General features: G+C 37.2%; 2 protein-coding genes across 4 annotated transcripts in view; one reads left to right on the plus strand and one right to left on the minus strand.

The window, feature by feature from the left end:
• Positions 1-6444, plus strand: part of EDAR (ectodysplasin A receptor) — a 70956-nt gene extending 64512 nt beyond the window's left edge. For all 3 annotated transcript variants that reach the window (XM_042039449.1, XM_042039439.1, XM_042039432.1), the window contains exons 8-12: positions 33-107; positions 406-478; positions 1212-1371; positions 4201-4261; positions 5612-6444. In XM_042039449.1, the coding sequence (XP_041895383.1) occupies positions 33-107; positions 406-478; positions 1212-1371; positions 4201-4261; positions 5612-5931 (689 nt within the window). In that variant the 3' untranslated portion in view covers positions 5932-6444. The remainder of the gene's footprint in view (positions 1-32; positions 108-405; positions 479-1211; positions 1372-4200; positions 4262-5611) is intronic.
• An 8486-nt stretch (positions 6445-14930) lies between these two features.
• Positions 14931-24179, minus strand: part of CCDC138 (coiled-coil domain containing 138) — a 33454-nt gene continuing 24205 nt past the window's right edge. The window contains exons 15-16 of the mRNA XM_042032966.1: positions 16305-16443; positions 14931-15219 (exon numbers count right to left, since the gene is read on the minus strand). Coding sequence (XP_041888900.1) covers positions 15048-15219; positions 16305-16443 — 311 coding nt within the window. The 3' untranslated portion in view covers positions 14931-15047. The remainder of the gene's footprint in view (positions 15220-16304; positions 16444-24179) is intronic.

Genomic DNA, 24179 nt, shown 5'->3' on the forward strand with positions numbered 1-24179 from the left:
AGAATAATTAGAGTTATATTTGTATATTCTAGCCTGTTGCAAGAGCCACTCAGTAAAAAATGTCGAAGCTCAGGCTAACACACAAGAAGAGAAGAAAGAAGTACAAGGTACAAGTTGGTTTAGTTTTGCTTTTTCTATCCAAGACAACACTGGGCTTAAATACTCTTAATACATTTCTCTTAATTACAATTTCTCCTTTGGAGTGTATAAAACCCGTATCAGTTTACTAAAGAATGGTCTATAACATATACTTCCAGAATGTCACTTAATCCTCTGATAGCAACTAAAAATACAGCAGAGAGATTTATTTTGTCAGCAAGGTTGCCAGCAGAGCTAGCTCCTGACACAAAGCACTGGTTTGGAAACTTATTGCCAATTTAAACTTCTCTAATTGTTGTTCTACAGATAATGTTGTGATATTCTCTGAGAAAGAAGAGTTTGAAAAACTTACAGCTACTCCAGCTAAGGCTGCCAAAAGGTGGGTAAAAGATAAGTATATTGCTAGTTTCACTGAAATGGGGGAGGCACATGGTCATCATTCATCCTGGTACAGTGGAACACATGAACTAATTCGATGGGTGTGCTGGCAAGTTGCTGCAGCAGGGCAAAGACCAGGTGCCTTAGTAGGCTTTTCCCCCTCTGGTTTCTAAGAGATGATAACAGATACCATGAAGAGACACCTGTGTCCTCCCCATTCTCTCTGTGACCAATTCATCCGCTCTTGGGATTCCATCTACTCTTTTGAGAGGCTAATTTCTGGGATCTGCGTGCAGCTCTCACTCACATGGCCTTAGTGAGGTTCCTCTTCCCTTTCTAGGCAGGAAGAGTAAAAATAGCTGCTACAGGCCTTAAGGAAACCCCTTGTTCGTAGCATCATCTGGATGGCAGGTTGTGGTAGTTTTCCTCATCTTGTCTCTGCCCAGTAGCCAAACCTGCCTGGGTAACATGATTAAGGTGAGCTAAACACTGTCCTCAGCTGGAAAATCCCTCTCTGAAAAGATTCTTGCAAGCTACCTGTGACTGTGTGACCTGGTGGGCATTGCACATACACCCTGCACTGGTGAAGGCCATTACACTCACAGGATTTCGGAGGAAAGGCATTTTAAAAAATGGAAGACAATTCTATTCAATTACTCTTGGATAGCGAAACGGAGATGGCTGGAGTCAGCTCGAGAGGCTTCACTAAGATAACCATATCCTTCATTTTACAGTGAAAATGATGCATCTTCTGAGAATGAACGACTTTTAAGCCGGAGTATGGATAGTGATGAAGAAGCTGCAGTTGACAAGCAAGGGACTCCAGAGAGATGCTTGTTATCTTTAGTGCATTTGGCCAGAGATAAATCTTCTACAAGCAATAAATCAACTGGGGTAAGGCTACCTTGAGATTTAAAAATTGAGACCATTTTTTTACTTTTAAAAAGAAAAAAATATATAAGCTATCATCCCCCAAAATGCATTGTAGTGTAGATCAGATTGATGTACAAGAGCTTCTCCAGACAAATTTCTTATAGAATCTCTTTGCATAATGACATGTAGAATGTTCAGGGATGAAAATCAAATTTTCTACAAGACTAATTACTTTGCTTTTTTGAGTGTTATATTTACAGTTTAAAGAAAGAAAAACCCCAAATAACAGCAATCCCCTGTTATAGCTAATGCTAAGACAGTAAAACAATATATCAGCATGGCAGGATTCAGCTGACAGCAGAGCATCTGAGTACCTTGACCCAGCTGCATCGGTATTTCCATGGCACAGACTTCTCAGTAATATCCGGTGTTGTGCTTGGTTTCCATGTGGAATTTTGAAAAACATACACGTGGCTTGAAGGTCATTCCTGTGCTCTGAAGGACTCTGTAATCCACTGTTTTGCTGTGGAAGGCCTTTGCTTCTTCCTGCTGAGCATGTAATGCTCAGGGCTTTTTGTCTAACTTGGAGTATTTTAAGGCACAGTTAAGGCCACAAACTTTTAGTTTGTGTTAACATCAAATTTCCTTAAAAAGAAGGTGTCTGCTAAGATTTTTTCAGTATTTCAAATTTATTTTAAAATGGCAATATCTAGGTCAAAATCACATCATTAATATCAAACATCAGATATTGTTTAAGAAAAAAATAGGTTTGAAAATGCATCTTTTCATGTTTGCATGTTTTGAATGGTTGGGATGGATCCGCTCAAACTTTCTAAAACACACCACTTTTCAGCTGAGATCAGACACAATGTCTCAACACAAGTTAAACAGTTTTGTAGTTGTAGACATTTATGACCATCTGAAAATAACTTACTACTCCAATACTCACATTTTAAACTTCAGGTTTTTGAGGTCTCTCTAAATATCCAACTTGATGATACTTTTGCAAGCACTGGCTTGAAATAGGATAATACATCTAGGGCCGTCATGAAATCCGAATATTTAATAAGGAACAGGTTACCTTAGAAAGATCATGGATCATAGATACATTCTCCAGAGTCATTTAGATAGATAGCCCATAAGTGCACCTTAAGCATGAACTATTTCTTCCAGACCTGTTCTAACACACTTCCTCATGGACTAAAGACAGCTGACAAGGCTGAAGACAGACTTTTCAATGAAGGTGCAGATTGCATCAAGATTCTCCACTCCATACCTAAGATGTCACAATTAAGCCAGTTGCCAGAAGCTAGAAAAGCAGTAATTTTCTTCAGATTGGGAATTAAGTAGCATTAATAGCACAGGAGAGAGTATTCACAGCAGTCAGACAAGGATAAAGAAAATTAGAGGCTTGCTATTAACCAAGCCTTCTTCTTCCTAGTTATAACAAAACCCATTTGCAATGAGCTGCCAGAGAGACGATCATCAGGCTAAATATTTCCTGTTTGCTTTCAGCTTAAGGTTTAAAAATCTCCCATCTTCTGCCTCTGGTAAAAAGAGCATCTTGCATAATTCTTCATGGAATTACTTAACCTTCTTCTCTCTTCTAAAAGTGAGGGGAGAATGAAAATAAGCATCCCACAGTTTTCTTAGGAGAAATTTTAATAAACCCTATTAAAAGAAAATTTCCTGTTTTCAAGGTTCTAAAACAGGTAATCCAAGCCTAAAATAGCAATGTGACTGACTCAGCACATGTAAATTACATGAGGAAGATGTGAGCAACACTCAGTGTCTGCATTGTGTTGCCCTGCGGACAAGGCACTCGCACTGTGCCTGCCAGGCACGCCACAGGTGGAGCAGCCACTTTGTGCTCTCCAGCTGCAAGTCCATTAATCCACGTCATTGATGTGCCTTGCCCTTTACAGCCCAAATAAAATGAGGAAAATCTTTCCACAAAACAAAATACTGAAAGCAGAGCTTTTATTCAAGCCTCCTTTGCAGTGAAAAGTGACAAATTTGTGGAGATAATGCTAGAATCCTATCGAAAAGACAGCTTTTCAGAAAGCTCAGTCCTCATGAGAGCTGGCACAGAGAAGAAAATTTCAGTCCCTGAGAGCTCATGGCATTTTGGCATTTATTTTCACTCCACATTGAATCCAAAGCCAAAACTTGAGAATATTTTGCTAAATGAAACTATGTTAAAATGTCCATTTTTAGCTTGAAAAATGTCAGGTTTTCAGTCCTGTTTCTTTTTTGTCAAAAATGACTAGATTCCCTGGGACTCCCAGCTTTCTTCTCTCCAAAACTTCACTGGTTTATTTTTTTAAATCTATCTGTAAAATATTTCAGTTAATTAGTAAGGCACTAAGCAGGTCTATGTCAAGAGACAGAAAGGAAGAGCCCCTCCTCTTCAGTCCTCTTAGATTATCAGAAGAAGGCAATTTCAGTTTGAATTTAATTCCCTGTATCCAGTCCTGACCTAGTTTACCTGGACAACCCTACATTAATTTCGCATACATGGTACCAGATTTGTCCTCATTCTCAGGAGTTTGCCTCAGTCTGAAAGAGAAATAAAACATACAAACACTTGGAGCAGAAAAGTACTTGCTCCCAAAAAAAGTCTAGAAGTTGGAATGAAAGACTCTAGCAGTGGCAAGTGAAATCATAAATATGTTTATGTTTCATGGAATAATTGCTGTGTCATTTTCTTTGAGTCTTCAAAAGGGACCCTTAAGGACAGTATATGAAAACCTCATAAAATGGAGATGTCCCACAGACTTTCCACTGCTGTCTTCTAATTGTTTAATCTTGTAACTGAAAAATTAATGAAATAAAACTCTTTTCATTTAGATTCAAAGTCGAAGGAAAAAGATACTTGACGTGTATGCTAACGTATGTGACGTTGCAGAAGGTGAGTGTACAATTTGCACCTATGCTAACAGCATGAAATTAGATCACAAGCATTTGCTATAAAATAAGAGGGCCCGCTGACTATCTATGGAAAATAATCCCAAACCAGAGAAGACACCGTAGGCAGATTTGTATTCACTTGCCAGGAACCCTGTGGTGCTGTGACCCCAGAGCTGTCCAGGCTGGGCTTGGGCTGAAGCACACCATGGCTTCTCTCCGGGCACGTGCATGAGCTTCCTTCCCATGGAGAGCAGGAAGAGTTGTGATGGTCTGTGTTGGGACACACAAACAGGCCAAGATGCAAAGAAGCAGTTTTGCATTCCCCATCTAGAGGAAACCTGTTGGACTTATTTCTTTAGATAACAGATAAAAAATAGTTCTAAATATGAAAGTCGGATTTGGGGAGGGTCAGGATTGAGGGTAAGACAAGTCTCAACCTACTCTTCTTCTCTAAATTCTGTCCCATATCTCACAACATGTGGAGTTTCCAGGCTATAAGGGTTTTGAACCTGTTTAGCACTTGACTACCTGAAGTGTTTTAGCAGAAGAGACACGAATTAAGTTCCCTGCAGAACAGGAGATGTGACTGTATTTACCTCCCACACCACACACACACTTTGTGTATGATTATTCTGTAATTCAGGCAGCTCTGTCTCCCATCAGATTACTGCTGTTGAGTAAGAAAACTACAGCAAGCAAAAGACTTGTTTGGGAAAAATGCTGTAGCTGATTCTCTCCTCTGTTTTCTGACCATGAATACATAGAAAATACGTCCAGGAGAAAATAGCCTTTTCCCCACAGGATGAATGTTAAATCCTCCCTAGAGATTCATGATAGTAATGACAGCTAAGCACTTGCAGGGACTTTATATTTGCGTCTGGCATCATTGCTTCACCTCATTTCTCACTTTTCTACAAGGGCAACTTTCAATTACAGATGTGTTTCAGCAGCTGCTTGTGACAGTCTCAGGGAAGGGTCAAAGCTGTCTCTGGAGCTCAAACACTGAGACTGGTGTGCAGAGGTGTATTAATGGGGCTGCTCACTAGGGACACAGTTGCAATATACTTTTTCTAACAGCTAGTAAATTGTTGAAGCAATGGGCAGAGCCACGGGCATTCATACAACCCATCTATTACTTCTTTTCCAGGCAACTTTTTACCCTAATTATGATATCCTAATGAAGAATTAATTAGGTAATATAAAGGAATAACTTTGGGGCTAGACAGACCTATCATGAACTATCACTTAAGATTTTAGCTGTATTCGCTGCTAACAGTGTAATCTGTTGTACTTAAATAAATGTCAAGACTTGTACCCAGAGCCACCTGAAAAGCCATCCCTCCCTTTGCAGGTCTGAGCCCTACGGAGCTGCCATTTGACTGCCTGGAGAAGACCAGCCGAATGCTCAGCTCGACCTACAACACAGAGAAAGCCATCGTGAAAACGTGGCGCCACCTGGCCGAGAGCTTTGGGCTGAAGAGGGACGAGATTGGCGGGATGACAGATGGCATGCAGCTGTTTGACCGCATCAGCACAGCAGGCTACAGCATCCCAGAACTGCTCACCAAACTGGTGCAAATCGAGCGATTGGATGCTGTTGAATCCTTGTGTGCAGACATTCTGGAGTGGGCACAAGCAATGCCGGCTCCTGACCCAGCAGGAGCATCCTGACATGCCTGTCTGGGCCCTGCACTTCCACATCAGCCCAAAGAAGTGTGATTCCAGTAAGCACTGCATCAAAGACTTTGGACTAAAGACCGTGGATGCTTCTTCTACCTAATTCTTCACGATAACCAAGGGGAAGCTCTTCTCTTTGACTTCTGAAAGTGAAGTTACGCATCTACCAAAACAAGAGCAGAAATCTCCCAAGAAGCTTGGCATGAAACATATCATTAAACAAAATGCTCATGTTAAACAGTTACTGATAGTAAGTGGACACACAAATATCCCTTTTGTGATCTGTGCATGAGTAGAAGGGCAAATAACCCTGCTGGTATCGACCTTCCTGCCTGGCCTTCAGGAAAGGAATTGAATAGCTCTCTGAAAATATTCCTGTCTCTTACGGCTTCATTCAGTGGTTCAATGGTGTTGATGCATTGTGGTGGCCACCTAAACCAGAGACTAGACAAGAATAAGAGAATAATAGTAGGTATTTATTTGAAGGGCCTTCCAATGGTACACCCTGGGCAGTCAAAAGGCTGCACCCAAGATGGACCCTGGGTCACAGGTTCTTCACACTTTTATAAGTTTGGTCCATTTGCATATCAGGGTTAATTCTCCAATTATAACCTCAGTTAATGATGTAATTACCCCAGGTTTCCCCCCCCCCCCTTTTTAGTGGCTTTAGTTTACACATTTTGGGGCCTGGTGTCCTTGAAGAGCAAACCTAGAGAGGTTTGTTATGTCTAACCAGCATGAGAGAACAGCAGCCAACAGGCCACAAGAAACTTCAGAGTTACACAGTAGCTAGTACAGGATTTGAGAAATATAAAAGGTAAAACCTAAGGCATCAGTTTAACAGTTACAGCCAGAAGCAGTACCACAGCCACAGTATCAATTAATACACATTAGGCACGTACATTTCTATCCTCTCCAACCAGTTTCATTTCCTACCTTGTTACGGGTTTGTTGTATCTGGGAGTATGTGCATTATGTGCATAGGTGTATATGAACAGTCCTCAGATTGACTAACTATGCTACACGAAAAAAGAGTCAACACAATTTACAGATTGAAGTGCTTCAAAACAATCTACATAATACATACAAATGCACTCTTGGTCCATACTGATATTTCAGAAACTATAAATTCAAACTGCTGGCTTGCTGAGGACAAGCTGGTTGGCAAGTGGGCAGTTAAAGTGGGCAGTTACTCCTTGCAAGTTGAGAGCAAAATCTTCTTTTCTTTACTGTTAAGAAAAAAATCAAAACCAAAACCAGATTGTTCATTACCATTAAAAATATACTTTTCCAATAGTGACATCTATATATCAAATTATATTCTAACCAGAGGAATTTCAGACAGCAGTGGTGCACATGTGACACAAAGAGTAAAAAGAGTAGATTTCTTTAGAGACACTTGAAATGCAGAGGAAAAAGTGTTTCTTAATGCGATATACTCTTGTAAGCCTAGACCATGAGCACAGAATCCACCAGTGACATCAAACTCATCTGGAAGGTAAAGCATTATTGTGAGTTTGTGAAGTACAAAACTTGATCTAATTTGTTTTTCTTTTAACTAATGTCTGACTTTCATAGTTAAAATTTATCTAAAACTCATTCAGACCACAAGTCAGTGTCTGTCACCAAACCTATTTGCCTAATTCATCGCTAAAATAGTGAAGATTAATTTCACTAAGTGCAAACACTAAACTAAGAGATGCCAATTACAGATCAATACTTCATAAATTCCAAAATGCAATTAAAAATATTAATTATTACACAGAATTTAACAACTAGTATTCCATCACTTATTAACTAGGTTTTATCTATGATAGTATCATAATTGTGCAAAACATTTAGCATCACTCTTTAACATCTATATTTAGTATCTTTTCAGCACTTGATTTGTATATCAGGGAAAGTGCATACTGCAACATGAAACCTATCCCTCTCATTATTCTTTTTCTACCCTTTCTTTCACATCGTAACACACTCTTCATTAATCTGCATATGCCAAATTTGGTAAGACTTTAACTCTTGTTTCAATGATGCAGCAAGTCGCATTTATTTGAAATTTAACTAGATGATTGATGTTGAATTTAGGGGTGAAATTCTTGCTGTCTTGAAATCAATGACAAATTCATACAGATTTCAACAGGCTTTGATAAGATTTCTAGATCTGCTTACAGCTCAGCAATCTTCAACATGATTTTCAAGACCGTGAATTTGCAGTTTTTACTATTGCTACTAGAATTAAAAAAAAAAAAAAAAAAAAGGAAAGAAAGAAAGAAAAAAGAAGAAAGCATCAAGATTCTATTTTTCTTGTGCCAGTGTGTAACTGCAGTGTTACTCAGTGGACTGCCTCCTATGTTTTATGTGTCATTTAAAACTACACATCACGTATTTGTTAAAAAGAAGATAAAGAAGATACAGGAATCTTCTTTTTTTATGTTTATTGGGCCATGAAAAGTTAGGGTTTTGAAACTTATGGTGCCAATGCGAACACAGGCTATTTAACATTATTTTATTTCGTATACAGTATTTTTATTGTTATACAAGAGACATACAGGATTGAAAAAGAATCCTGTAGGTCTTGCCAAAGCTTACTTTCTAATAACTTTGTTTAATGCTGTATATATAACTTATTATATTGTAAAATATGAAGATAAAATATGCTAATAAAAGAAAGAGGTCAAACACAATTGTATTAGCCATTTCTTTGATTAAATAGCACATTGTCTTATAAATCTGTAATTAAATACATTAGCCAAGGGCTGGCAGGCACATTCCTGTGGTATGGGAGTGTCTTGGTAACATACATGGAGGAATCTTTGCATTCCTGTAGGATACTGCTTTTCTGCATCACTCTGGAAACTTGAAGCAGAAACCATTTTGTCAAGAGAGTTTGCATTCAGTATTTCAGCTCACAAGTAATGTGAAAATGCCAAGCCCCTTGCAATTCCTCAGAGAATCTCTAAGTTTTTATCTGTGTACTGAGAACCGTGCAGACTGTGAGACTGATGAGTAATGTCACAGTAATGGTACTCTCATTAGCATGCCTGCCTTCTGCATTTCTAAACTAGCAGTACTACACAACATTACCAGAAATCTTTACTGGAAGCTTTCACTTCATGACAGGATAATTGTATTCATGCAGTCTTAGGCTGCACAGGTGAGACCGCCAGAAGAACTGCTAGCTTCTGTAAAAAATACAGAGCACCAGTTTGGATTTCCCCCAGACTGAACTACTTACTACCTTGTAAGACTTTCCCTGCCTAGTCCCAGCTTCCTAGCCTGATCAATACTGTCCCAGGTTTTCCTTAGAGAAACTTGCTGGACTTTGCAGACTTTCTCTGATTTCAGGTTGCAATCAGGGACTGCCTTCTACATAATGTTCAGGATCTGATGGTCTTGGACTGACGACATAAACAAAAAGAAGAGAGGTAAGGTGGGCTGAAAAGGGTAGGGGTCAGCTTTGCAGTATAAAACAACAACAGCTGAATGCCTTTATATTCTATAATTCCTATATTCTTAATTCTGTAATACTCACATTATTCATGAACAATGTGCATAAATGCCCAGCAGTATGGGTTGGAGGATAAGCTGAAAAAGCACACCAGTTCCATTTCTCCCTGTCAAACTCTAAGCCTCATACAGTTCAGCAGTCCTGCTTTGTTTTAAGGAGGGTGTACTTAAGAGAAAAATTCTTGCTGTTGCAGGTGAAAATCATGACCCAGAGGTACAACAATGATTCCTGTATGCAGAAGTCATTCTTCTGCAAGCAACCTCTATACTAGTCTTGATAACGAGAAGAAAATGGAGCCCATGCCCTCATTATGTATGGGATAGGCTTCCTAGGGCATATTTCACTTAATATATTAATAGAAACAGGGCAAGAATGGACTGTCTCAGGCTATATCTAGTTCTAGATGCATAATATTGCATATATATTCTATCCCCACATCCAAATAAGTTCTTTTGATTATTTATTGTGATATAATTTATAATGCATAGGACCTGTTACCTCAGGCATTAATTTATCACTATCAACAACTCTTCAAGGACAGAAATATGTTGATTCCTTTTTGCCACTGTTCTGTAAAGTTAGCCTGTCTGAATACTTAGGGAAGAATGGTAAGAAGCCTTTTCATGCACTGCTGCAGAAGGCATCAGTGATTAGCTGTTACACAGGTCACACACAGGCATCTCATTTGTCCATCTGCTATAAGAAAAAAAAGAGGGTTTTTTTTTTATAGTTGAGGCTCCTATAAAAACAAGCTTGTATTAGGATTCAAGTTAGTATAGCAAGACAATTCAGGAATTATTTTCCAATTTAATCCACCACATAGAAATAAACAAAAAAAGTCAGGAGGAGGTAGTGCTGAATACTGGTTAGTAGAAAGACAACTGAATCAGGAAGGAAACAGAGTTCAGCATCTGCTTCTGAAATTCAGCCTTGGTGTGCAAGACTGCTGTGAAAAAAAATCATCCTCACACACTTCAGTGGGGAAAAGGAAAAATCAAGCAGACATTAAACTGCTACTTTGTGGGAAGGATCATGAACAGAGAAATTATATTTAATTACATTTCTTATATAAATAACACTTGAATCCACAGACTAGAATATTCCTTCTTCTGAAGCAAAAAACCAGTCTGGCAACACTAGTTATTGCCAGCTTTCTTCAAAAGCCTACTACTTTTCCAAAAAGCTGATGTGTGGGTGGGAGATTACTCTCCTGTTTGAAACTCTACCATATGATACTTGTTTTTCCCCTAAGGCTAGATAGATTATGTATTTTTCTCCATAATTAACTGCACTAAGAATGCCATTTTATGGAGCTGAAAATGATCTTAAAGTAAACTTATTAGTAGGAATGTTTTTTATGCTGACCTTTCAACTACTGTTAGCAGTATCCTGGCCATTGAATTTGCAGCCCTAGCTTAGTAATCAGAGCAATTACTTACCATTAAGCTGCAGTGATCAGAGAGATGTGTTATATTCAGGGAAATATTCCTTGGGTCCAGTCTAAATATGCTTGAGTAATGGGCACAGAGAGAACTGGTTTTTGAGAAAAAAATATATATGGTAAATACACATGGCTTCTCAGATCTCTTTCCCTCAGTTAATTCTCTCAGTGTGACTTTAGTCTTGTGCCTTATGTTTGTTAAATTTCAACTCAGGACCACTCAAAAGAAAAGCAGCTACAAGCAAGTACACAGAAAGTGATTTTGTTCAAAGTTATCTCTTCTAATAGTAAGAAGGTAGTCATAAATACTCAAGACCCTTGCTTTCAAACTTATGTAAAAAACAAAAGTCTAATAAACAAGGATGTTCCTAACCATGGTCAGAAGAGGGTATTCAAAGGTTCATCAGCCCAGAAGACAAGATAGATAGTGGTGATTTTGACACAACATGCTACAAGAGTCAGTGTGACACAGAAAGGTGCCTTTGCCCATCACAGTGTTCTTCAGGGGGATGTAAAAGGCGGGATCTCAACACTGCACAGTGCTATTACTTTTACAATAACTTCAGTGAGTTTTAAAAACATGTGAGCATTACATCATTCAGAGGAACACAAGGTCACTGCTCTGTCACTGTGGTTCCTCTAACCATTTGGAAAGTGGAAGATTACCAAATTGTTTCATAGATCAAAACTTCCAACTTTCTGTACTACATCTAAATACATTATCCTGAAGATAAATGCTTTTTATCATATCATCAATCTCCAAAGCCATGTAAGTTTTAGGTGAAAAATTCAGTGTATAATTAAAGGATCCAGTGTAACAGCTCTGAATTATGAGCTCTACTTACAGCTCCTTTTAAATCTGGTCTGGTAAGTTAAATCATATATTTTAGACATTGATGCTGATCAGGAATAGAAGTTCTTCAAAATATGTTGCCTTCAGCATACTTTCACCTTCCAGGTAAATTTATCTGCTACAAGAAATCTTTCCCTATTATATATATCAAATTCAGCTATATAACATTAGAAAGAGATGCAAGCCAGTCATGCTCAGAAAACTGGGAAGATAACTGTGAAATCCCACTTTCAGACTTTCATCAGCTGGAGAAAGTCACAAATACGAAGAAACAGAGGACAACTGTGCAGGTTGGGCAATGTTAGCCTACTTTATTTAGCTCTGCCAAGCTTCTGCAAATACAACTGTCCCCTGCCCAGGGAACAATCCTTCTTACAGATTTGCTAAATCTAGGCTTTGTAGATGAGGTCTGAAAAATTTATCAATAGGAAACCTTTGATTAACAGCAAGGGTGATTACAATTCTACAGTAGATGGGTTTGTAAGAAAAAAAAAAAGAGAAATTATTTTTCTTCATATTTGGTAGTATTTTCTGGTATGAAAACTGTCTCAACATGAAAAGATGCAATATTCCTGTTGACTTTCTCAACGAGGACTCTCACAACTGTTAAAAAAAGCAGCAAAGCAAAATTGTGTGTTAATTCTTTATCTTTCCTTAAAGTAACAGGTTGTGACTACAGGAAATTTTCTTTGTTTCTTGCCAATGATGGCAGTTGACCACTTCGGGAGACCTACACACAGCAAGATATCGCAGATGGTAGCCAGTTTGAAGCTTGTGTTTTGACTGATCAGCTCCCAGAAAGTGAGAGTCCCTGCCTTTCCTCCAAGAGTAAGTACTCATCATGTCTCTCACTTCCCCTCAAATTCTCTCTCAAAAGATGATTGAAAAATTATATTCCCTGGATGGATATTAATTCACCTCTTTACAAAGGTGTCTGGCACATTTAAAATAGCATATTCCTCTGTAGGAAACTAGAAAAACAGAGATCACATACACCACGTTTCCTTAGGGAATAGGGAGCCACGGGAAATAGCTAGAGGTGCAGTTAACTTTTTCAAATGTATCTTGTTGCAGACAGTTTTCTGGAAGAAAGGTAAAGTAGAAGAAATCCATACTCATAGATGTCGTATCTAAACGTCACAAAAGCAGAAAAAAACCCGGAAAATTCTAGATTCTATCTGTGAGGGGAAGACAATACAAAGAGATGCCCAAAGTGTGGCCAACTTGACAGAAATCTATCATTTCCAAAACCCAGAACAAATCCCCAAATGACAGCAGGGAATGCAACTGACTTTCTCTATTCCCCTTCCCCACAGAGACTGCCAAGGACACTCAGGGGAATGATAACAGGATGGGGATGTTTGAGCAAGGCCACAACAAGGGCTGGTGTGGACAGCTGGGGTGGGCTGGTTCAAAAGGCTGATGTTCAAGGCAGGGATGCCTCTCATTAGACCAGGTTGTTCAGTGCCCCATCTAACCTGGCCTTGAAAAATTTGTGTAAGATCAAAATCATTAGTCTTATCCTTAGGTCATCAATATAATGCATTAATATTTGACAGATTGGAAAACCCTTTTATTTTGCATTTTAATAGAAACCTAACATTTAGATCATAAAACCTTGAAATTAGCTGTGATTCAAGTTTCCAGAGTGTACACAATACTGCACATAAACCACAAGGGACCAATATTAAAAGCTGCACCCTACTCTGTGTGTCTTTTTTTACTGCATTACCTTGGCCATTATTAGATGACCACATTGTATTAAATTGGGATCACAAGGAAGATTAATAGATTAACAAATAACATCAACAAAGGCTGAAAACTAAGAGCACAATCAACATTCTTGTGCAGATAAGAAAGCTAACAACTTTTTACAGGTTTTTTTTGGTTATGGATTTTGTAGTATTTTTAAATGGTAGTAGATGGAGAAGCACACGAGGACTGGGAATATTCTTCCTAAATAATAGGATTTTGTGTCCAGCCAAAGGTGTATGAAAGCTTTTGCACTGCTAGTAAATTTGACAGAAAACCAAAACTACTAATGAAGAAATACTTATTTCAAAATGCAATTGATTGCCAGCAAATGTTTTTAGCTATGATTAGTGTTATTTAAAAATTACCTAGAATTGGTTTCCTGCCCAAAAAGCACACAGTGCTTGCTCTCTCTTCTAGACATACTTGATGCCAAATCTGGTGTAGACTCCTTTCATAGAAAAGCTTGTTAGAAATGTTAAGTCAAATTGGTAGAAAAATATTTGCAGTTAGAATTCAATTTCAAAGAGCAGTTCAAAGGCTTCTGGTAAAAAAAAAAAAAAGAGAGAGAAAAATGAGAAAAAAATTCTCTGAAGTTTTATACTGATGTCAGTGCTAGTCAAAGACTGAATACAGCAGATCATTAAGCTTTAACTGCATTTTCAATTTTACAAATATAGATTTTCAGTAATTCCAGTACAAATCAGCAATGGAAGACTAATTTCAATTTTTACAAGTACCCTAATTCAAATTTGTAAGAACTTCTAAACACTGAACTGTGGCAGACAAAAAATATGTTCATACTCAGAAGAGAAATGTGGGTACTGTGAGGATTGTATTGCAAATTAATACAAAATATAGCAGAAGCAATAAAATATAATGATTTTACATTAGGGATTACTATTGCCAGACATTTTTAGAAATGCTTTTATTTACATTTGCAAAGATATTACTAACCAAAGTTGTACTATATAAAGCAGGATAAAATACTAAATGTTACTTAAATACAAGAAAAGATCAAACAAACACTAAGAAATTCTGATATCAAAACAACAAAATTTCTCATTCAATACATCTAGTTATGTTAAAGAAAAATCTGGTTGTAATCATTGAAACTATAAGATTATCAAAAGACAATCTGCTAAAATACCTGTCTGCTACTTATCAACCATAAAATAATGATTTTATAAAACTCTCTGAAGAGTCAAAAGTAACTGAGATTCATACCTGTAATGAAAGGCTGCTATTTCTGATCTGCTTGTTCTAAGGACTCAATTGCTTAGATTGCATGAGTCATTCACAACAGCAGCATTATTTCACTTCTTAAGAAAGTATTGAAGAAAGCCATCTAGCATATTACAAAATTGTTCATTTTCCTTTTTATGAATGACTGAAATATCAGTGAGAATCCACACAATACACAGCGAATTACACGGTACTGAGGTGCTGCTTAATGTATTTATACAAATCACTAAAAAACCCCAAATTCCAAATTTCAAGTAACATAGGCAGTTGGTTTAAATTATACAGAACAATAATTAGAGTGAAAGCTAGTGCTAGTGGCTTGTGCTTAGACTGGAGGCAAGAGAGCTACTCTTCAACAATTCCAAATTCAGCAGAATTGAATTGAGGTTTATACAAAGGAAGGTGTAATCTGGATTTATAGTTCTACGCAGTTCTTGGAGCATTTGATGAAGAGCAAACAATTCAAACATCTTCTTATTGCTTCTGCAAAAGATTTTGAATAAAATAATTGTCAGTTGAAAACTGAGGGGTTTCATATAAACACTAAAGATGCTACAGAAAATATATTTTTGATGAAGAAAAATGTGCATTATTTTGAGGATTTCATGTAATTCTTCTATGTTGCATATATGTTTCTAAGCACAATGTTATCAATGCATGGTGAGAAAAATTATCATTTTTCTTGAGTAAGTGATATGTACACATAGTATAATGAAAGCTCAAGCAAAGGCTGTAACAGGGCTTTTCACTCATGTGAAATAAGATTTCAGAGACAATAAATTTTAAAAAAATAGGATTTATGAGCCAATTTTACTTTGACTAGTAAATTCCAGTAATAATTTATATTAGATTATTTTATAGGAATTTTTTCCTAGAGTTCAATTTTACTCCTTTGAAAAAATGAAAACCTCAGTTTTGTCAACAGCTTTAAGTCCAATGTAAAAAACTACTCAGCTTAGATACCTCCTTTCCTAAACAAAACAGCCCCACTGAGCAATGTCAGTGAAGCTCAGCAGTACATTACTGTTGATATGATGACTTTCGTTACAATAAACCAATCATCAGTAAGCAATAGGAACACAATCTAAAAAGATGAACATTCCCAAAAGGGCTTAATTGGCTCAAAACCTTAAATTTATTTTTTTGAAGAAAATGAAAACTGATGAAACTTGAATGCAAGTCAAAGATAAGACTAAATTTTCAAAGGAGATTACTACTAAGTGTCTGAGTAAAACTGAAAGTCTAGGATTCTCTTCTAAGAATTCTAAGCATTTTTGTCATCTGAAGACATAAGGAATAATTCCTCTTTAAGTCTACATAGTGAGGCTTTTTTCCAGTTTGCACTCTGTAAATTGAACTAGATTTATGCACTAATTTAGAGGCTTGTCTTAAACCTCTATGACAGAAATAGTTTAAATTTAACTGTTAACATTAGAAGTCCAGGACTGTATACAGTAGAGGGAATAAACAGAAAAACAAAGATGAGCTTTTGGAAAAGAAAAAAGATAAAGGTCACCAAGTTCATTGACCTAATAATAGCTAACAGAATAATGGTAGTAAAGGATTACTTTATTCTGGAGAGCTTTTGCAGTATAACACAGAGCTTTTCCAAAACTGGAATATCTAGCTTAGAACTTCGAAGCAATACAGAGCAAGTCCGGAAGAAGGATTCATTACTGCAGGCTTCCAGGAAAGGCTGTAAGGAACCTGGAAAAGAAAATAATTTAAAAACTGTATCACAGAGTTCAGTGCAGGGAAAAATATATGTAACAGCTGTTGATACTTTTAGAAGGCCTTAAATGCTCCATGTTGTGCAATAATTAGAACAACCAAATAATTCAGTTTCTATTGAACGTGTGATGCAAAGCTCAGGTAAAACTAAAAACTGAAAAAGTGCAGGTTCCTAAGAGTTCTGACAGTACCGATCCTTGGAGCAAAACAGGGTCTATTATCTTGGGAACAAAGGAAAACAGGAAACAGAACTATTTTAAACTCAAAATTCTTACATTGAAAATGTTTATTCAATGCTCATTTATCATGATTCTTTCCTTTAGATTGTGGGAGGGGAACATTAAGCTGTGCAAAAAGACTCAGAAAGAAATATTTTAAGCTGCTGCACATCACAAGGACAGGCATATTACATATAAGAGATCGTGTGAGACCTGATTGTCTTTCATTATCAACATACTGTCCCTGTACTCAGTTTCAAGAGAGGAAACATAATAATTAAGAGGCAAAAGTAAGATCTGTACAACAATTAAATACAAAAGCCCCTCCCTTAAAATAGTGGATGAGTTTTTATGTCACACTGAAAAACCTTTCCCTCTGCCCTGTTTCCCAAAATCTAATAACTTCAAAACAAGGTTAAATCTGTTCCCTGGTTATCTCATTCTTGTTTCTAATATTACAGATTAATTTATAGCAAAAATGTAAAGAAAAGAAGTAACAATTTGTTTTTCCTTAAAATTAACAGACTTTCATATATCACAGGGCATTTGCATTAACAGAGTACGCATGCAAGGAAAATATTTTAATTGCATAATGTTAAAATATTTAACATGTTTCACTTAATAGGAAATGGCAATATGCAAATTACAGCATAAACCAATAAGCAAGACATTAAGAAAAATTCATATCCTGAATACTGCAATTTATAAATAGGATGTCAAGATGTTTTTATCAGTACAAAGAGTGCTGGATGTATGTTTTAGTCAAAATTTTCCCTTTCCTCATGGAAAGGGAAAGGACATGTTCAAGGACATACAACTTATTAAATGTAACAAGTAGCCTTGGAGTGAATTCAAGGTTTTAATTTATTTCAGAAGGCTTACTGATAAAAAATCCAAAGAAATGCTACAGAAAACTGTTTGAAATAGGGCTTAAAAAAGAAATCAACTTGGCATTACAAGTCAGCCTGAGAGCCCAAATAACTAATTTTCTGAGCTGGGCATTTATACTGAATATTCAGTAAAGACCCAGTTATTCCTATTCCAACAAATGACCAAGTGCCACCTCCCTGATATCCAGGGAACTCACGAGACTTGTGGGCCTTTGCTGGTTTATACCCTCAAATGAAGAGACTGAGAAACAGCAAATGCCTTTAGCACAGATCTGAGAAATTATGGCTACACATAGTCTTTTCTCTCTTTTCAGCAGAGGTGCTTTGGCATTTAAAATGCTGGATTCAACAGGTGGGATCCACAACATACATAATGGAATGTGTGGATGGAAACCATACAGATGCAGGATAATAACAGAGTTTGGTAGCAAGAGGTCAACCTTGCAGCAATAAAAAGCAGCAACAACTGACATTCTATAAGGTTTGGAAAAGGCAGGCAGATGTTTTGTGGTTTGCATAGCTGAAGTGTCCTCTGTTCTTTACCCAAAGTAATGGAAAACAACAATTATTCAAAGAGATGTGCATTATCAAGGCAATAAATCATTATAAATTAATCTGCTTTTCTGTTTACATCTTCCATGTTTGTTGCATTCTTTCTACCATGTTCAATACACCTATGGTTTTACACATGCTGTCCTCTCAGTTTTAGTACTACTTTGTACAATTTGCTGTCTCTAAATTGTAACAGTAATAGATATAAAACCAGAATGAAAGAAAAGTAGAAAAGTAAGCAGTAATCAGTGAAAAAAAGATAAGTAAATATACTATTTTTCATTTTATTCTAGCTTATGGCCTTCAAGGCATACCACTTTTAATATTTTTTTCAATATTTCTGTACTTTCACTGCAGAAGGTATTATTTTTCAGAAATTGTCATATAGAAAACCTCAGAGCTATCTGTCAATTACAGCAAACAGAAAATCCTTAGATGAGTTCACCACATGTGCTACATTTAGTGACTGACATACACTCAAGACTCAGTGCTCTTTATTGAGCCGCTGCTCTCTGTGACAGAACTCTGGGGTTATCAAGTACATACAGAAGAGTCTTACACCTGGAAAAATAATTAACTAAAATTTCACTTCTGGTATGATGCTGTAATGCCCAAGTGAGTCTAACTTGCTAAAATCCACAAGAAGAAATGACAAAACTATGAAAAGAAACAGCAAATAAGCAAAGCCCAATGAACAAAATCTACCATCTTAAGAATACTTCCTGACCAAATATTTCTATCATTAAAGAGTGTTTGAAGTAAAATTTCTGTACAATAGCAGGAACAGATAACCTTCTGCAAAGCAAGAAAAATCTAGGACTACAAATTATGTAGTTTGCAACTTTACAGGAATTCTACAGGACTACAACTTTATAGAAATTCTTCTAAGATTTGCTAGAGTTCCCACATATGACTGCCTATTCCCAAGAAACAGAAATGGTTGGTCCTATCAACCTGCACTGCACCACTGATGAAATGTGTTTTAACAACAAAAACTTGAAACAGTATCTCACTTACCAAAGATGCTTATCAGAAAGGGAAGAAAAGAATAAATAAATGTGTGAGAACATTGACATTCAAAAAGCAAATTGAGAAGAAAGGTTTTTCTTCTTTCTATTGCCCGTTAAGACAACAAATGGCTTTGAAAACTCATTTAACATGACTTCTGACTCAGCTGAGCTCTGATTCATGAGAGATCCAAAGGTAACAAAGACTGCTTGGATGAATAGCACAATCCTACAATTTATTCCTATAAATATCCTTAAATAGCCATAAAATGATTTTAATTCCTTTTCTGCAGGGTAAACAAATACCATATTTAGCTGACCTGAATATTTCTTTGCTGCCCTGCTCATACTTGTTCCTTAAACATATTATATTAAAAAAACAACACACACACACACAAATATATACATTCTGTAAGAATGTTCTGACTTTGAAGCTTACAAATTAACGTAAAAGACAACATTACTTTTAAGACAGAGGATTTTTCCTATAAAACAGAAAAGCCAAATGGTAATTATTTCTAAAAGTTTGTGAAGTTAATCACGTGAAAGCCAGCTGATAAAAGCCCATGTTTAAATGGACTTTCTGTACACTGCTTACATATTCAATTCAGATAAGCTTTTGAAGATTATATTCTAAGTAATCAGAAAATGAACAAAACAAATACATCATTTAAATGCATCTCTAGCTGATCAACTAAAAGAACATAAGCTTCACATTTTTAAATATTTTGGTGGCTTAGATTCTGCATAGATTTTGCATTTATTTAACTATTTTAGAAGAACTTAATTGGAATTCATCCTGACAGGACTCTGTCACAATTTAAAATAATCTGCAAAAGCCTCCCCTGGTATCCTTAAAAAATTGGAGCATGCTGTAGTTGCATTAACTTAGCTTGATTGGTAGACTGCAACGAACAATAAGCAATTTATCATTGTTGACAGAATTCATCTGAAATTTACCCCCAAACTAATCAGTCACACAGAGCATAAATCTCACCAGCTACAGTTATCCAGAAAATTCTGTGTCATACCTAAAGCTATGTCACTTCAGGAAATAAAATGACAACTCTAAGCTCATGTTTTAACAAATTAATGATTACAGTTTTGCCTCATTTTCTAATTGTGAGAAGATCAGCTGGGAGAAAGGAGAACATGTCTCAGCAATGCAAGTGAATGGTGCAGCAGTGTCTACGAGTGTGGAAAAGTTACCAAACACAAAAGTTACCTGTGCACCACAGCAGAAACACTTCAAAGGAAACACCAACATCACTTGGTTATAATCAACTGCCTATAAGGGCCACCTACAAGATTTGAACCCTTTGCTGAATTTAACATTTTGTCCTGCAATCAGTAGCCAGGACAGTTCAGTGTCAGTGGTTAGAGCACAGCGTAGGTGCCTACATGGGTGACACTGAGTTAACAGAGCCCAGGTGGCAATTTCAGCTGGTCACCCACTATGTGTTGACCTCAGTATGACCTGAATGGCTCTTCAGTTTCCTAGGATGTGCAAGACATAAAAACAGACATGGGACAGGATGTACAGAAAACCAGTATCATTCTCATATAGCAACTGGATATTACATCCAGAAAAAAAATTGGGATAGGCCTGTATTTTATGGGGGTTTTTTTACTGTCTAGAGCTTGATGAAGGTGCTGACAGGGTTGAGTGTTTGGGGCTAAGAATCAGGGGAAAGGCCAAGGCAGGTCTGTTACAGACCACCCAACCAGGATGAAAAGGCAGATGAACTAGTCTATAAAAACTGGGAAGATGTCTCATAATACCTAGTTATTCTCATGGGGAACTTCAACTTAGCTGATGCCTGCTGGAAATACAACACTGCAGAGAGGAAACAGTCCAGGAGGCTCCTGGAGTGTGTGGAAGAGAACTACCTGACACAGATGGTGAGGGAGCCAATTAGGGAAGTCTCCCCATTGGATCTGCTGTTTGTGAACAGAGAAGGACTTGTGGGTGATGTGATGGCTGAAGGGCGTCTTGCGCACAGAGATCAAAAAATGATAAGAGTTTTTTATTCTTGGAGAAGTACGGCAGGGGACCTGCAGAACTACTAACTGGGACTTCCAGAGGGGCAGACTTTAGCCTGTATAAGAGACTGGTGGAGAAAGTCCCCTGGGAGACAGTCCTGAGGGGAAAAGGAGTCCAGGAAGGCTGGACATTCTTCAAGAAAGAAATCTTAAAGGCAGAGGAGCAGGCTGTCCCCATATATCAAAAGACAAGCTGGTGGGGAAGCAGACCGGCCTGGCTGAACAAAGAGGTTTGGCTAGAACTCAGGAAAAAAAATAAGAGTTTATGACCTTTGGAAGAAGTGGAAGGCAGCTCAGGAGGACTGCAAGAATGTTGTGCAGTTATGCAGGGAAAAAATCAGAAGGGCCAAAGCCCATGTAGAACTTAGTCTGGCTATTGGTGTAATAGATAATAAAAATGTTTCTATGGATACACTAATAACAAAAGGAGGGCTAAGGAGTATTTCCATCCTTTACTGGATGTGATGTGGAAACATAGTGACAAAGGATGAGGAAAAGACATCCTAATGCCTTCATTGCCTCAGTCTTTAATAACAAGATCAGTTGTTTTCCAAGCACCCAGCCCCCTGAGCAGGAGGACAGAGACAGGGAGCAGGATGAAGTTCCCATAATCCAATGGGAAATGGTCAGCGACCTGATACATACACCACCTAGACACACACACACCTATGGGACCACATGGGATCCACCAAAGGGTGGCAAGGAAGCCAGTGGGAAATGTTCACCAAGTCACATTCTATCATTTACCAGCAGTTCTGGTTCATGGGGAAATTCCCAGGTATCTGGAGGCTGGAAAATGTGATGCTTATCTACAAGAAGGGCCAGAAGGACGATTCAGGGAACTACAGTCCTGTCAGCCCAACCTTGGTGCCAGGCAAGGTCATGGATCAGGTCATTCTGAGTGTCAGCACATGGCATGTACCGGGATCAGGCCCAGCCAGAACAAACATGGGTTTAATGAAAGGCAGGTCCTGCTTAACCAACCTGATCTCCATTCACAGCAAAGTAACCTGCTTGGTGGATGAGGAAAAAACTGTGGATATTGTTTACCTGGACTTTAGTAAAGTCTTTGTCACTGTTTCCCACAGTATTCTCCTGAAAAACTGGCTGCTCAAGGTGTGGAAGGCTGTTCTACCTGCTGTTTAGTGGGTAAAAAAACTTAAGTGAAAAACCCCGAACTGGTAAAAAACAAGTCAGGAAGCAGCACTTTGCAAAGTGAGAATAGTTGATACAATGTATTTGCTGGATTCGGACCAAAGAATGGAAAACCGAACATTTGTGCCCTTCAGTAAAAATCTAAAGATATTTTCAGGAAATAAAGCAGAGAAATAAAAAAGAAAATAAAATGTACTATAGGCTTATCTATAAGTATGTGTATAGGAACTATAGTTGTTGAGGCAGAACAGTCAGATATTTTTGTTTGGTAAATAAAGGCTACAGCAGTTATACCTAATCTAGACTTCAATACCATCTGAGAAAGCAACACGTGATATTATATTGCAGAAAATGGGGGTTAGTAGAATGGCTGGAAGGTGTGTAGTGTAAGGAATGCACTAAAAACGAACTTCAGTTTTAAACACTGATTTTTGCAATTGTGCTTATCCGGGGTACTAGTTAATGACTATGGCATAAAGGTAGGAATAGTCCAATGAAATTCCATGCTGGAACTGCCTACTTAGAATGCAATAGGTATAAAACACATGGAAATCAGAACTATCTTACTTGCTAGAATAGCAGAAGCATAGAGTTGATATACTAAGAAACAACAAACATTTTTCCTGGAAAATCACTGATTATAAGTGGATCAAAGGATGGATCTGATCACCAGAGGATGAAAGTTTTTGCTGTGGTGACTGAACTCAGTTTGTCTATGAGCAATCAACATGGTTTTACCATTAAAGACTGATTCTAATGAGGCCTGACAGAGAGAAAAAAAAAATCACAAATAACCTAGGTAGCATTTTAAATTGAAGTTGTACACTGCTATGGGTTACTTTGTTCAAGAAGCCAGAAAAGGCCCAATGAAATACCAGAATCACAGAAGGAATCACAGCTCCCTCAGTGCACACCCAAAGGAGCTTTGTTCCAAACAGAATGACAAACTAAGAAAACCTTAACAGAAATAAACATAACTTGGCACCACCTGTAATTCTGTAACATTAGCTTGCAAATGAGCAGGTGTATAAAGTCTGAGCTCTGACAATGCCTAGATGTTACTCAAACTACACAATTTTTACTACTCACTTCCAAGAAAAGCCTTTCCTTATGGAATTATTTCAATTATGACATTGCTCTAAAAAAGTTGGCTAAAAAGTACAGTAGTTCTGATAGTCAAATACAAAACAAAATGTGTATAAAAATATTTTTCCTACTTATTTTATGGAAAACTATAAAACTGTATAAAACTATTTATTAAAAATATGCAAGTTTAGTAAATAAGAGCAAACAAGATCTTATTTGAAAAACTTTAATATTCTAAAGATTTCATAACTTAAATTGATTGGAAAGGGGATGTGTATATCCAAATACTGATAATAAACAACTCTTTATAACATCAAATACTTTTTAAAAGTTAGCATTCACATCTACCTTCAAAATTATATGCTGCTTAAGAACTACAGTATTACCCTAAATGAACAGTGAAGCTTTATTTCCAATATGGCTACTTGGCTCTACATAACTGTATATTTAATGGCTCCTTCTATTTATTCCTTTGGAGTGGATGAGACAGGGGTCCAAAATTCAGAATAGCTAAGTATTACATGACTGTTACTAGAAGAGGGAGAAAATAATGACACAGAGATTATTTGTTATTAGAGAGGGGTACATCATACTAAATGAATTTCATCAAAATCAAAGTATTCAAACTAAATTTACAATTAATTAACAAAAATGTGTGCAAAGTTTTGGTGTACTTGCTTGCTTTCAGCACATATAGGTGGGTCCTAACATTATCTAGGCTGCATTTAACACAGTTAGAGATCCTTATCTGTGGTTAAAAT

This window comes from Corvus kubaryi, unplaced genomic scaffold, assembly GCF_017639235.1.
Source record: "Corvus kubaryi isolate FWS band 111438036 unplaced genomic scaffold, C.kubaryi_AGA036_p1.0 133, whole genome shotgun sequence".
NCBI classification, from domain to species: Eukaryota; Metazoa; Chordata; class Aves; order Passeriformes; family Corvidae; genus Corvus; species Corvus kubaryi.